The sequence below is a fragment of the Melospiza melodia genome, chromosome 18 (assembly GCF_035770615.1).
Source record: "Melospiza melodia melodia isolate bMelMel2 chromosome 18, bMelMel2.pri, whole genome shotgun sequence".
NCBI classification, from domain to species: domain Eukaryota; kingdom Metazoa; phylum Chordata; class Aves; order Passeriformes; family Passerellidae; genus Melospiza; species Melospiza melodia.
The window spans coordinates 3,169,934-3,182,883 of NC_086211.1; the positions used below are offsets into that span (position 1 = coordinate 3,169,934).

Consider the following 12,950-nt stretch of genomic DNA (forward strand, 5'->3'; position numbering starts at 1 on the left):
ACTGTTGCTTGGCTGTATCTACTCCAACTTTGCCAAGATTTTCTGTACCAAGGTTTCTTCTTTCACAGGTTTCACTGTTCTGCAGCAGCAGGTCAGACTCCTTTCTGCATAACAAGCAGACACTCTGAGGCAAGGCAATATTTATATATTGAGCTGGAGATAGTACTGGCTTAGAAGGTACAGAGGTTGTTGTTGTGTTCCTGACATTTCAGGTGTTTTACTCCGTGGTCAGGACCCCAAGGCTGGGTCTGGTTTAATTTCTGTGAGTGCTTGTGAATTCTGCTGATCGTGGTGCTCAGTTAAGTACCCGCAAATGTGTTGCTTCTGGTTTTGGTCTCTTGTTCTGCACTTTCTCCCCTTTATAAAGCAGCAGAGAGCAGTTGTGCAGGTTTTCCTCACGGAATTAGGAAATGAATGGCTTGTAAAAGCTCGGAGTCCATTAATTGGATGGTGTTTTGTGGGGGAAAAAAAGCTCCTGTTAGTACAGAAACATACCTGTAACTTGAATCTCACAAACGGCTTATAAAACATGCAGGGGTAGCAGTGGTCTGGGTAGCCCCAGAGAGAAAATCTGGGAAGAAGGAGAATCTAAATTTCTGTGTTTTACAGTGAACATAATATTTATTGGAACAGCCTTTTATGTACTGAATTAATAAGCAAATGATCAGCTGTACAGGAGAGTCCTTCTAGGGTTCTTTTTGGTAATGAAAATAAGGTGTTCAAGGCTTTCTACCTTGAACTTCTGAAAGTGAAGATCAGAGACACCTTAAATGAAACACACCTCCCTGAAATGCTGACTGAGCACAGGCACTGCTCTCTGCTGCAGGAGTGTCAGCTATTTCATACCTCATTTATGCTCAGCAATATCTGAAGCATTCAGGGTTTCTGTTCTGTATTTGATTTTAAATTTAATGTTGTTCACCTCACATTTTCCAGAGAAACAGATATCTGAACATTTGGCTAGGATTTCTAGAAAGGACCTTTTGTTACTGGGACTCTGGGATTAGGGCTGGGTTCGAGCTGGGTTCAATCCCCAGCTCTGCCTGGGACCTGTTGTGAGCAATGTTGGGATGAGAACAGGGTCCCTTTAGGTGCTGACATTTTTAGGGATTTGAAAAAGATTCTTTGAAACCTCCTTGGTGTTGAAAGTACAAAAATATTTTTGGCCATCTTAGTAAAATTCGGTTTGGAATCTGAGTTATGAGTGCATGTGGGTGGAGGAACATGTTTTTCATGCTTTAGGAATTTTTTTCCAGATGCTTTTGCGGTGCTTGGGTAACTGTAACAGCAAAGTATTGAGATTTCAGCATGGGTGTATTCCTTAGCTCTAATGCAATTTAAGGGAATTGAGCCACATAGTTTCCTGGTGTGTTTTTAGCTTCATTTTGGTGATGATGTTGCACAGCTCACGTTGTGTCTGATCCAAAGTGTGAGCACAAGAAGAATGTGCAGGGCGTGCAGATAAGTCTGTCTGGATAGACACCACTTGCTTGGAAATATGAATTATTCAATGCAAGTGCACGTGGTTAGAGATGCAAAAGATTGAATAAGGGAAGAATTCCAGAGCTGTGTTGATCCCTGTATATAATAATAACTGTATTACAATAACTGTAACTTGCACAGTGAAGTGTGGAGTAAATGAAAAGTCCATTTTGTATTTCCAGCAGGATTTTTTTCCATTGAAATTGTTTTGTTTAGCTCTCAGCTAAGAAGTTGTATTTGCCCTGAGAACAGCATATGTGTGGTTTTAACAGCAATTTTGAGGCTTTTACAGATTTTCCTGTATCTTACTAGTGTATACAGAAGCTGATGCTGTAGCTGAAGCCTGAGTGTATCCTTTGGTTTCAGGGAATCAGGAGACTTTGTGGAATCTTGACTGAATTTGGGAAATCTCTCCTTACAAAATTATTGTCCCACTTGGCTGTAGTCCTGGCAGAATTATTGGTGGGGGTGGATGAGTGAGTTTTAGAAACCATACAGTGGGTACAAATTACATTATGTTCTGTTAACATATTTCCTGGTAAAGCTGTGTAAATGATGGGCTGTTCTTGGGAATGGCTGTAAAATGGTGATGGTAATAACTGACTTAGCTCTTAAATTCCAGTTCTCACAGAAACTGGTTGTGCTTTGGACATGTTTGGAGGCAGCAAAGATGAAGGGGAAGGGATATGAGGGCAGACAGAGCTTCAAGGACATCTTGGTGACAGAGGAGGTGTCATCACTCGGGGTCTCACTCTTGCCCCAGCATCTCTGGCTGTATTTCCCACATCTGAGCAACCACTGCAGGGCCAAGAAGAATAATTAGCTGATGAAACAGCAGTCTACAAAAGGTTTTCCCTAAAAAATAAAATTTAGAAGAAAAAGCACCCATGGTAGTACAATTTGAGTGGCACATGGGTGACAAAGCCCCATGGGCAGGTTCTGCTTTCAGAGCTGAGGGTGTGCCTGTAGGACTCATGCATTCAGGGATATTTGGGGTTTGTGTCTGTCTAGAAAATGGGCAACTCTGAGTGTGACAATGCTCTTGGCCTGGATTAGAGGGAGGCATTGCAATGTCATAAGAAAACTGAGGCAATAGCTGGGATTTAATGAAAGATTTAATCTGAGAGGTAACCTTTATCTTAGGTATTTGTTAGGGGTGAGTAAGGGGGAAGAACAGAGAGAAAAGTTGGTGTGAGAAGTAATTGATAAGCTTATTCCCACTTCTGATATGTGTGCCTTTCTCAGATTCTGTACATCAACATTAATTCAGCTTCCTATTGATCTCCCTTTCTAGCCCTGCAAAGTTCTTCAGCTGATTCCATAACTCTTCAGTGTTTCTCCAGTTTTACATCTCAGTCAGTTAATTTTTAAACTTGCTTTACTGGTCTTGTACTACACACAGTCTCAGTTAAAAGGGAATTTAATGAGTCTTGTTCTTCCAATAGCCCTGTGCTGGGTTTTTCAATGATTTATATTATTGAGGGTTAAGTCAGCCCTTGCTGGTTGTGTGTGAAGACTTATTGTTGGAGAATTTTTCAGTTTGAGTAATTCTTAGGAGCAGAGATGAAGCTCTTGTGTTTTGTCAACTTGGTTTATTTTTGCAGTAGGAGAACTGCCTCTCATTCGTGACTGCTTTCTGCTTAGGTAGGATGGAATTCTGATTCCTGACTAAGTAGATACTTTAATGACATGTTAATGGACTAATAAAAATGGCTTTTTCTGGGTGTGTGGTTTTTTGAAGATCTCTTCAAAGTTGTCTAGTGTTTGCAACTGGCTACACGAAGCCAAGTTCCAGCCCACGAGGAGATCATGCCTTGAAAAGAGGCTTTGATTTTTACTGCAGCCTACACAAAAGGGCCACAAAAAGAGTTCATGTATCAACTCTAGCGACTCTTTGAGAATTGAGGGTTTTATAATGAAGCCTTGCTTTAATCTGGTAGTCAAGGTCTGGTTTAGCATGAGTTCAGGCAGAGCCTTCCAGTGTCAGGGCATGAATGCAGGGCCTGAAGTCAGAGGGTCTCAGGGGTTTCTGGTTGGTTTGTGTCTCAGATTGCAAATCTCATTGGCACCACAATGCTGAGATGGTTAGTGAAGGCCACTCAGGGTGCATGTCAGGATGAAATTAGTTCCATACAGCTAATTGGCTTATTTGGCAATGTAAGGAAGGCTGTGGCTTTGTTTATCTCTTTGTGCTCGGCAGTTTGGGTTCGGTTACTGAGAAGTTAAAGCAGTCTGGATTTGTGCATTTCAGTCTCCAGCAGACAAAGAAAAAGACCAAAAGTATTCCTAAAGCAAACAAAAAAATTACTAGAATAGAAACCTTGGTCTTTGTGGTGACAATTTAAAGTGCAATTTGTGAGTAAAGTGGTGTATTTCAGTTCAGTGATGTGGCTGGCTGTAGAGAACTGCATTTTTACACACTTCAGCCATCTTTCCTTTCCCATAAAATCATTTTTTGTACCCCACCACATATAAATGATTGTCATCCTTTAAAAAACCAGACATGTGAAACCTTCACGGGTTGTCTGGTAGTAGAAATAATAGCAGACCTTATCTGCAGTGAAGTCTCATTTAAGGTTATGTGCAGAGAACACAACTGGAAGCAGAGTCATTCCTCAGGGCACTTCAGAAGGGGTGGCTTGTGGTATTCAGAGTATTTTCCACAAAATCCACGGAACTGTTTGGATGAGACATGATTTCACATAAGAAATTCAGCAAGATTTTAATTGTGGGCCTTGAGTTTTAGGGTGTTGGAGCAGCATGTGGTGAATAGCTGATGTTTGCTTTTTTCTCCTTTTTTGGGGGAGGCTTTTTTCCACTTCATGTGCATTATTTTTGCCATGCAGCCTTCCCAAAACTGTTTTTCAGACTGGGATTTCTGCTGTGGAAACCAGGCTGTGAGCTGGCACACACAGGGGACTGTCCTGCTGGGGCACCTCCAACACAGGCTACCAAATTCACAAGTCAAAACCTACACAGACTTTGCATTAGCAGAGATAGTTCCATTACTTGGATGTCTCAAATTTGACCTGCTTTGCAACCTTTTTCATTTTCCAATTGTGTGCAGTAACTTCAGTTTCATTTTATGTCAAGTCCTTTATTGCTTTCTATTCCAAAGCCTCATTGTTCTTCCTTGCTTCTATCTTAGAACAAACCAAGCAGCCTGTGGTGCTTGTAATGATTCTGCTGCATATCTCTATGATTAAAGATGGTCTGTACAGAAGGAAATATTGAGTGAAGTCCTTTCTACGCCACCAGCCTGCTGGCCTGTATTTATCTTCTGTCACAAAGTAAAACAAATATATCCTGGAATCTGGCTGCCTGTTTGTACAAGCATAAATAATTAACCTGAAATATCCAAGGGAAGGCTAGAGATGGCTGAAAGTGGTGTTTGCCAGCATGGCTCACTGTGACCTCTCCCCACCTTTCCTAAGGAAGATGTGGATGTGCTGCTGGTTTGTCTTGGCTCCAGAATTAACTTGGGTACTGAGTTGAAGGCCGTGGTTAGCTCAGATCATATCCACATGTGAAGGTCCTTCATTTGAGCATGGAGGCTCCTGCCTTTAACTTGCAAAGTGTGAATGAATGCAGTCCCAGGTGCACATTTGCCTGCTGCTTTGCATTGGTACAGGCTGGGCCTATGCAATATTTTCATCCCTTGCCTTATTTACTTTACTTTTCCCCCCAGGAAACTGTGTCCTTTGTACACTGTGCAGCTGGAAACACTTGTAACATCTTAGCAGTGTGCAGTGGGATGGGGTGTGTTGGGAGTTGGATTCTGTGATCATTATGGGTCCCTTCCAAGCTGAGACATTCTGGGTGTATGGGAATAAATCTGGTGCTGATGCAGAGTCAGGCTCTGTTTACTTGGGAATGTTTGAAATGATTCCTCTCCCAGACTGTTTTTCTGTGCCTCCCTGCAAGTGCTGCTCTTGCTGCAGGATGTGTCTCAGGGTGAATTAGCAGCTTTCTGATGCAATTCTCACACTGGTGCCACTCTGTGCTCTCCTCACTGTACCAGTCCTGCTCCTGCAGCACCTCCTGAACCACAGCAGATGATTCATTTCTGTTTGGAGGCAGGGTGGACAACCAGGGCCTGGCAGAGGAACCTCTCAGCTCACTCAAGTTACATCCCCAGGGTGAATACTGACTTTGTCTAAGGCTCATCCTTTCTTCACCTCCTGCCAAATATGCTTTCACACTAGCACTTCACCCAGCTGGCTAATTTGGCCTTTGAAATTATCTCAGTAATGTCAGGTACTTAAAAAAACATTCCCATCCCTTTATAAATATTATAATCTAGATGTAGAGACATTGTTTCGGTGTTGTTTGGGATCTGTTGTATTAAAAAAAGAAGTTTTTCAGAGCTGTGCAACAATCCTGAGCTGAGCATAAACAAATCCTGTGTCAGGCTGAAACAAGTTGGTTGACTTTGAGCAGGCAGAATGTAAATACCCAAGTCAGGAGAATTAGTACCTTTTGTAGTGTTGCAACAAATGCAGGGAGATCACTCCTGCTGACAAGCCCAGGACTTTTCTTGTTTAAAAGAAAGAAAAAACAATTTGGAAAATGGGCAAAGAAGGGATCTGGGCAAAGGGCTCAGGGTTTGTCTCATTCTCCTAAACCCTCTCTGCACCAGGGATAAAATTAATAACTTTTTAAGCCTTTGTAGCTAAACCTACCCAAGTCCATGCATTTGGGGCTTGAAGTAGCAGCCATCAGTTGGAGCTGATGTGTTTGAGAAGGAAATGTGGCCCAGTCCCAGCTTTGCAGAGCAGGGAGGGGCTGTCTGCTCTGCTCCTGGCGTGGTTTCACATCCAAGGCTCCCGTTGCTGACCTTTGCCACCTGTTTTTTTACTGGAATTTAGAAATCTGTGGCTTTTAAGTGATACAGCTCTTGCAAATATTTTTTGCTCTAGTGGGTTTAACATGCAAATAGTAGAACAGAGCCAATGGTCCATCTCGGGCAGCCTGATTCTGGAGATTGCCCCATAAAGGTTTATTTCAGCTATTAGCTTTTGTGCCAATATTTTTCTTACAAGAAAGAGTAATAATTTTTGCAACCGAAAATTGAGGGTTTCACAGGCTGTGAGTGGAAAATTGGCAGCTGTGCTCATCTACTGTAGACTGAAAGGCTGGGGCAGAGGGAAAAGAGTTACATGAAAAATATAATTCTTCAATAATAGCTTTAGAAATTTATGCTGCTGTTTTGAAAGCACACCTGAAGTATGGAATAAAGGCAATAATTATATGGACAAACCATATGCAGAAAGTTACAGATGTCATCCTTTTCCAGCTCAATAGATAATTCTTAAAACTGGGGATGGCAAAGTAGAGTTGATTTTAAAAATCTCACAGAATTCTTTTTGGCTGGTACTAGCATGCTAAAGTTCTTATTTTACTTGTACTTAGTCTCTCTTTCTTGAATAGTTTTTCCTCTGAAACACTCTCAACAGGAAAAGGAAATTAAAGGTTGCTCTGTCCTTCCACAGGCAGCGGATGGTGATTCTCTAACCCTGTGTTGTTTCAAATTGAATTGCCAGAGTCTGGCACACTTCTCTTTTTGGTCAGTTGTTTAAAAAAATGCAAGAGAAGCTTTCTCTGATTATAGTTTACCAGTGTAAGAAATAAGTAATTTTTAATCCCTTCTAAAAATACTTTCCTGGTGTGGCTGCTTTAATTATTACTAAGAAGGAGGATTTGTGTATTTTTTTCCATGAGCTTCTGGGTTAAATAGTGGATTTCTTTGGTCTGTTTGCTTGACATGGGAGGTGAGGCAGTTTTTTCTCTGCTGCCTGTGTTACGTAGGGAATGTCTCTCTGGAGCTGAGAGGTGGAATTCTAGTAGAAGTATATAAAAATAAATAAATAAAGTATTTGTTCCTTTGCACCTTTCCTTTCCCCAGTGTAGAATTACAGTGAGACTGAGGGTAATTCAGGAAGAAGGGGAGATGGAGATGAGAAGGGGAAATGGTCCATACCTGGGGAATTGCCCATTGATTATCTTCTGAGCCTTCATTCTCATGCTGAAAGATTTTTTTTCCCACTGGGCAAAGAGACTCCCTCAGCAGTAATTAGGTCTTTTATAGTTACCTTCCTTTCTTGGATCTTGGTTTGAGATAAGTTGAGCTCCAATATTTTCCTCTTTGGCTCTGGAGTTGTTTTTCCTGGCCTGTTAGAGGAGTTTAATGGATACTAAACAACTTGGATTGCTGAGATCCTACTGAGCAGTCCTTATGGAAAAGCAAAATTAGACTTGTAACTGGTAATAGACCTGGTAGAAATGGAGATTGATGTGAATTTCCTGATGTAATTTTTTTCTTAAACTGCTGTGCTGGTGAGCAGAATTGGAGAGAGGGAAACGATGTCTCATTTGTGGCCCTTTCAAAGGAAAACATCTTGATGCAGATTTTTTTTCCAGTATATTTATTTTTCTCCTGAGTGAGGCCTGCCATACTTCTCCCCAAACCTTTGTGTATTTACATACACTTCTGCTGTTGCCTGCCATGCTTTGTTTCACCATGTACCCACACTGTGTGTGCAAGGAGCAGGAGGTTGCACTGCATTTGATGGCACTTAGTGAAGAGGTCTCTTCCAGGAATCCCAGAACTGTTCTTTATTCAGAAAATGTTTAGCCTTTGTTCTAAAATGGATGGATTCTCAAACAACAACAAAAATCTGACTTAGTATTTGTGTAAACATGCAGTAAAGAAAATTATGAGGTTTTAATGCAAAGGGATGTTCATTAAATCTTCTGTGTGTTGTAACAATAGAATTAAAGCAGCAAATATAAAGCCAAATTTATATGTAAATATTCCAATCCCAGATAAAGAAAACAATGCTCACATTTAATATTTAGGTGTTTTTTTATGAATTATTATCAGGTATTAATTGAGCTGATGTGATTACCAGAAAGCTTTTTTTTTTTATGGTTTTAAGATTTCTTTATCTGCTTTTTTGTTTTGCAGTATTATGTGCCAAGAATCTCGCAAAGAAAGATTTCTTCAGTAAGTATGTCCCAATTGTGTGGCTTTCTGCTTTGGATTAATCAGATTTATTTGGAGATGGTGCATTACTGTGGAGGCTCATCTGTGTGTGTCAATGCACTGCTTTACTACAGCAGTACACCTTACTCTGGGGTGTAGATTGTGTGCACTTCAGGGCTGGCAACACTCAGGGCTCACAGATTCCAGCTGGAAGTCTGACTGATGGAAGCACAGGCAGAGCTCACAGCTCTGTGCTGGGGGGTACCAGGAGCATCCTCAAACACAGGATTTACTAAAATATTTTCAGGATAATGGCAACTGTCCTTTCTTGAGGGGAGAGCTTCTAATGGCGTTGTCTTGGAAGCAGCAAAACAAAGGACTGTGTTTAACAGCAGCTTTTCCTTTCCACAGGACTTCCTGACCCGTTTGCTAAAATAGTTGTGGATGGGTCAGGTCAGTGCCATTCCACTGACACTGTGAAGAACACGTTGGACCCCAAGTGGAACCAGCATTATGATCTGTGAGTTGCGTCTAAGCTCATAAATAAACAGTACCCCAGAGATTTGTCTACTGAATAAATAGTGCAGGGTTGGCACTGCAACTTCATTTTGTGTTAGGAAGAAGAGTCACATTTCATAGAATCTCAAAACAATTTGGTTGGAAGGGACCCTAAAGATTCCACCCCCTGCTATGGGCAGGGACACCTTCCACTATCCCAGGTTGCTCCCAGCCTGGCCTTGGGCTCTTCCAGGGATGGGGCAGCCACAGCTTCTCTGGACAACCTGTGCCAGGACCTCCCCACCCTCACAGGGAAGAATTTCTTCCCAATATCCCCTCTAACCCTGATTTTTTTTCCAAGAAAATCCTTATTAATAAAGAAGCGGTACTTTGCTTTTAGGTGTTTGAATTTGGAATTATTTGTGTGGCAGGTACACAGCACAAAGGCTTAGTGAGCTCTCCTGGAGCAGTGCCATCCAGTTTTTGCAGAAAATTGTCCTTGTTGGAATGATTTATTTTCTTCAAATTATGAGAACCATAAATTCTGCAGTTTTGTACGTTAATCGACTTGTTGTTTAGCTTTTAATGAGGCTGGCTGTAGTTAAATTCATGCTGCAGCAATATCAATTTCCCATGCTGTGTGAAATCACTGTGCAGTAATTCATTAATAACAGCATTTTGGGCATAAGCACTTGTGTACTTCTAATAAAGAGGCATGACCAATGTACTAAAATGTGTCAGAATTTGTACCAATTACAGCGTCAGCTCTGTGGAGTAAAAAGAGGTTATTATTTCTAAAATTACTCTTTTAATATGTATCTTTCTAGATACGTTGGGAAAACAGATTCCATAACCATCAGTGTATGGAACCATAAAAAAATCCATAAGAAACAGGGAGCTGGCTTCCTGGGGTGTGTCCGACTCCTCTCCAATGCCATCAGCAGGCTAAAAGATACTGGATGTAAGAGCAATTCCTCCCTGGTGTGACCAAGAACCCTCCATACCTTGTGCTGAGTAGTCAATGTTCCCACCCAGCCCTTGCCAGGGTTGATTTTTCCAATTCTCCTTTGCAGACCAGCGTTTGGATCTATGCAAACTCAACCCCACAGACACCGATGCTGTCCGAGGCCAAATAGTGGGTAAGAATGATCCCAGCTAAATTCCATCTGCTTGGTAAATATCCATAGGGAAAAACTCCTCTAGTCACTGCTTCTGTGCTGCTTTTTCTTATTTTACTGGGATTAAATTACATAACCTAAAAATTTTCATCACACTCCTATGCAGGAGTTTGTTTCCTCTCAGTTGATGATGGGAAACAGCATTAAAATCAGGGAATGCATCTGGCAAGGCTTCTGCTGCATCTCTGGAAGGGTGAATGTCACTGGGAAATGATGCATTTGGGCAAGGTGACAGGCAGAGGGAATCTTGGGTGTCAAAAAAGGATCTGGAGGAGTTATAAGACATTTTACAAGTTGCTGGTTTGATACTTTTGACTCATGCAAGCCATTTCCAAATTTCAACAAGGCCGTGCTCATTTTACAGCAAATTTACCCCACGTTTTACTGCCCCCAACCAACTCCAGCTTTTCAGTGATATATATTTGGCAAACTCAAATTCTCACCCTAAGATGACATCTAGTGGTGAGCAGTTTTTTTCCAGCTTCCCTTTCTAGGTCCTCATGAAACCCAGATGTAGAACTTGACATGTTTGATATTTACAGAAATAAACTCAAGTTTTGAGGGGATGACACTCTGGTTTCTCTTCTGCTTTTTAAAAATTAGTAATGCTTTAAAAAAGCATTTTTAAAATTAGTAATGCTTTTTTTAAGAGAATGGAGGGAATTTTGGTAAGTGATGTGTTCTTGTGCATAGGGTAGAGCTTTCCTTAATATTTTTCCCTGTATAAATGTGGATTTGTTTTTTTCTTTTTGCTGTTTTTAAAAATGCAGTTTTTCTTTTATTGACCTGAGCTTGTGTTTTCTTCTTTCAGTCAGTTTACAAACACGGGACAGAATAGGCACAGGAGGTTCTGTAGTAGACTGCAGAGGGCTTTTGGAGAATGAAGGGTAAGGATTGTTTTCTTTACACTTAATTAGAACAATGGTCTATGTGTGGAAAGACTGTAACTAACATTAGAAACTTAAGTAACAATGTGACTTCTGCATTTTCTGGGAGTGTGTATCTGTCAGTAGGATTATTAGGCTGAACTTGGTAAGGCTTGATTTTATTTGTTACCAGTGCAGAGAAATTTAGCTATAAAAACATTAAGAAAATGGCGCCTCTTGAGTTAAAAGTACTTTAGTTGTGGGGAGAGAGAACCATTTATTTCTGCATTCACTTCTGTTGTGATGGAAACTCGTGAAGTTTCCCCATTTTCAGAACGGTTTATGAAGACTCCGGGCCGGGGAGGCCGCTGAGCTGCTTCATGGAGGAGCCGGCGCCGTACACGGACACGACGGGAGCGGCCGGAGGGGGCGGCTGCCGCTTCCTCGAGTCCCCCAGCCAGGAGCAGCGGCTGCAGGCGCAGCGCCTGCGCACCCCCGAGCTCAGAGCCCACGTCCAGACCCCTCAGAACCGGCCCCACGGGCACCAGTCCCCCGAGCTGCCTGAGGGCTACGGTGAGTGCCCCACGGAAGGGTTTCCTTGTGAGTGCCCCACGGAAGGGTTTCCTTGTGAGTGCCCCACGGAAGGGTTTCCTTGTGAGTGCCCCACAGAAGAATTTCCTTGTGAGTGCCCCACAGAAGGGTTTCCTTGTGAGTGCCCCACGGAAGGGTTTCCTTGTGAGTGCCCCACGGAAGGGTTTCCTTGTGAGTGCCCCACGGAAGGGTTTCCTTGTGAGTGCCCCACAGAAGAATTTCCTTGTGAGTGCCCCACAGAAGGGTTTCCTTGTGAGTGCCCCACAGAAGGGTTTCCTTGTGAGTGCCCCACGGAAGGGTTTCCTTGTGAGTGCCCCACGGAAGGGTTTCCTTGTGAGTGCCCCACGGAAAGGGTTTCCTTGTGAGTGCCCCACGGAAGGGTTTCCTTGTGAGTGCCCCACGGAAAGGGTTTCCTTGTGAGTGCCCCACGGAAGGGTTTCCTTGTGAGTGCCCCACGGAAAGGGTTTCCTTGTGGGTGCCCCACGGAAGGGTTTCCTTGTGAGTGCCCCACAGAAGGGTTTCCTTGTGAGTGCTCCACAGAAGGGTTTCCCTTATGGAGGAGCATCAGGGGGTAGGATGGTCAGGATGGATGGAGATGAGAAATCTCTGAAGCCAGGTGGTGGAACTTGGGGTTTATTGCAAAGGGCCTGGGTGCAGGGACCTGCTGGGAGCTGCCAGCCACAGCTCAGAGCAGGCCTGAGAGAAGAGAGAGGATGAGAGGGTGAGAGGGTATGGGAGTAAAAAAGGTAAGAGAGTAAAAGGGTAAGAGAGAGAGAGAGTTTCCCGGTCCAATACAATAAATCTTCTTCTGTGTGAAATATTCTAATTCTCACTAACCAATCTAGTACAATATACAAATCCTGTAGCATTTACATACAAGCTCACAAAAGGGTTTCCTTTATGTAGGAGCGTTGCGGGGTAGGACAGTTGGGATGGACAGAGACAAGAGATCTCTGAAGCCAGGTCATAGAACTTGTGGTTTATTTTACAGAAATAAAATAAAGGTTTATTATTGCAAAGGGCCTGGGTGCAGGGCCCTGCTTCGAGCTGCCAGCTACAAGTTGGAGCAGACCTGAGAAAAGAGAGGGGGAGAGAGGATGAGAGGGTAAGAGAGTAAGAGAGTAAAGGAGTAGAAAAAGTAAGAGCGTAAAAGGATAAGAGAGAGAGGTTCCTGTTACAATACAATAAATCTTCTTCTGTGTTGAATATTTCTAATTCTCACTAACCAATCTAGTACAATACACAAATCCAGTAGCATTTACATCCTATAGCATTTACATACAACCCCACAAAAGGGTTTCCCTAAAAACTCCTCTTTGTAGGGTCTGCCAAGCTGTAGGGTCTGCTCTG

At 42.5% G+C, this 12,950-nt stretch overlaps 1 protein-coding gene across 5 annotated transcripts in view; it reads left to right on the plus strand.

Annotated features, from left to right (window-relative positions):
• The window catches only part of SMURF1 (SMAD specific E3 ubiquitin protein ligase 1), a 46,495-nt gene that overhangs the window by 17,288 nt on the left and 16,257 nt on the right, over positions 1–12,950 (plus strand). For 3 of the 5 annotated variants that reach the window (XM_063171709.1, XM_063171705.1, XM_063171706.1), the window contains exons 2-7: positions 8,450–8,488; positions 8,879–8,987; positions 9,793–9,926; positions 10,039–10,104; positions 10,955–11,030; positions 11,329–11,582. In XM_063171709.1, coding sequence (XP_063027779.1) covers positions 8,450–8,488; positions 8,879–8,987; positions 9,793–9,926; positions 10,039–10,104; positions 10,955–11,030; positions 11,329–11,582 — 678 coding nt within the window. The remainder of the gene's footprint in view (positions 1–8,449; positions 8,489–8,878; positions 8,988–9,792; positions 9,927–10,038; positions 10,105–10,954; positions 11,031–11,328; positions 11,583–12,950) is intronic. The other 2 variants (XM_063171707.1, XM_063171708.1) reach the window with 1 other exon arrangement.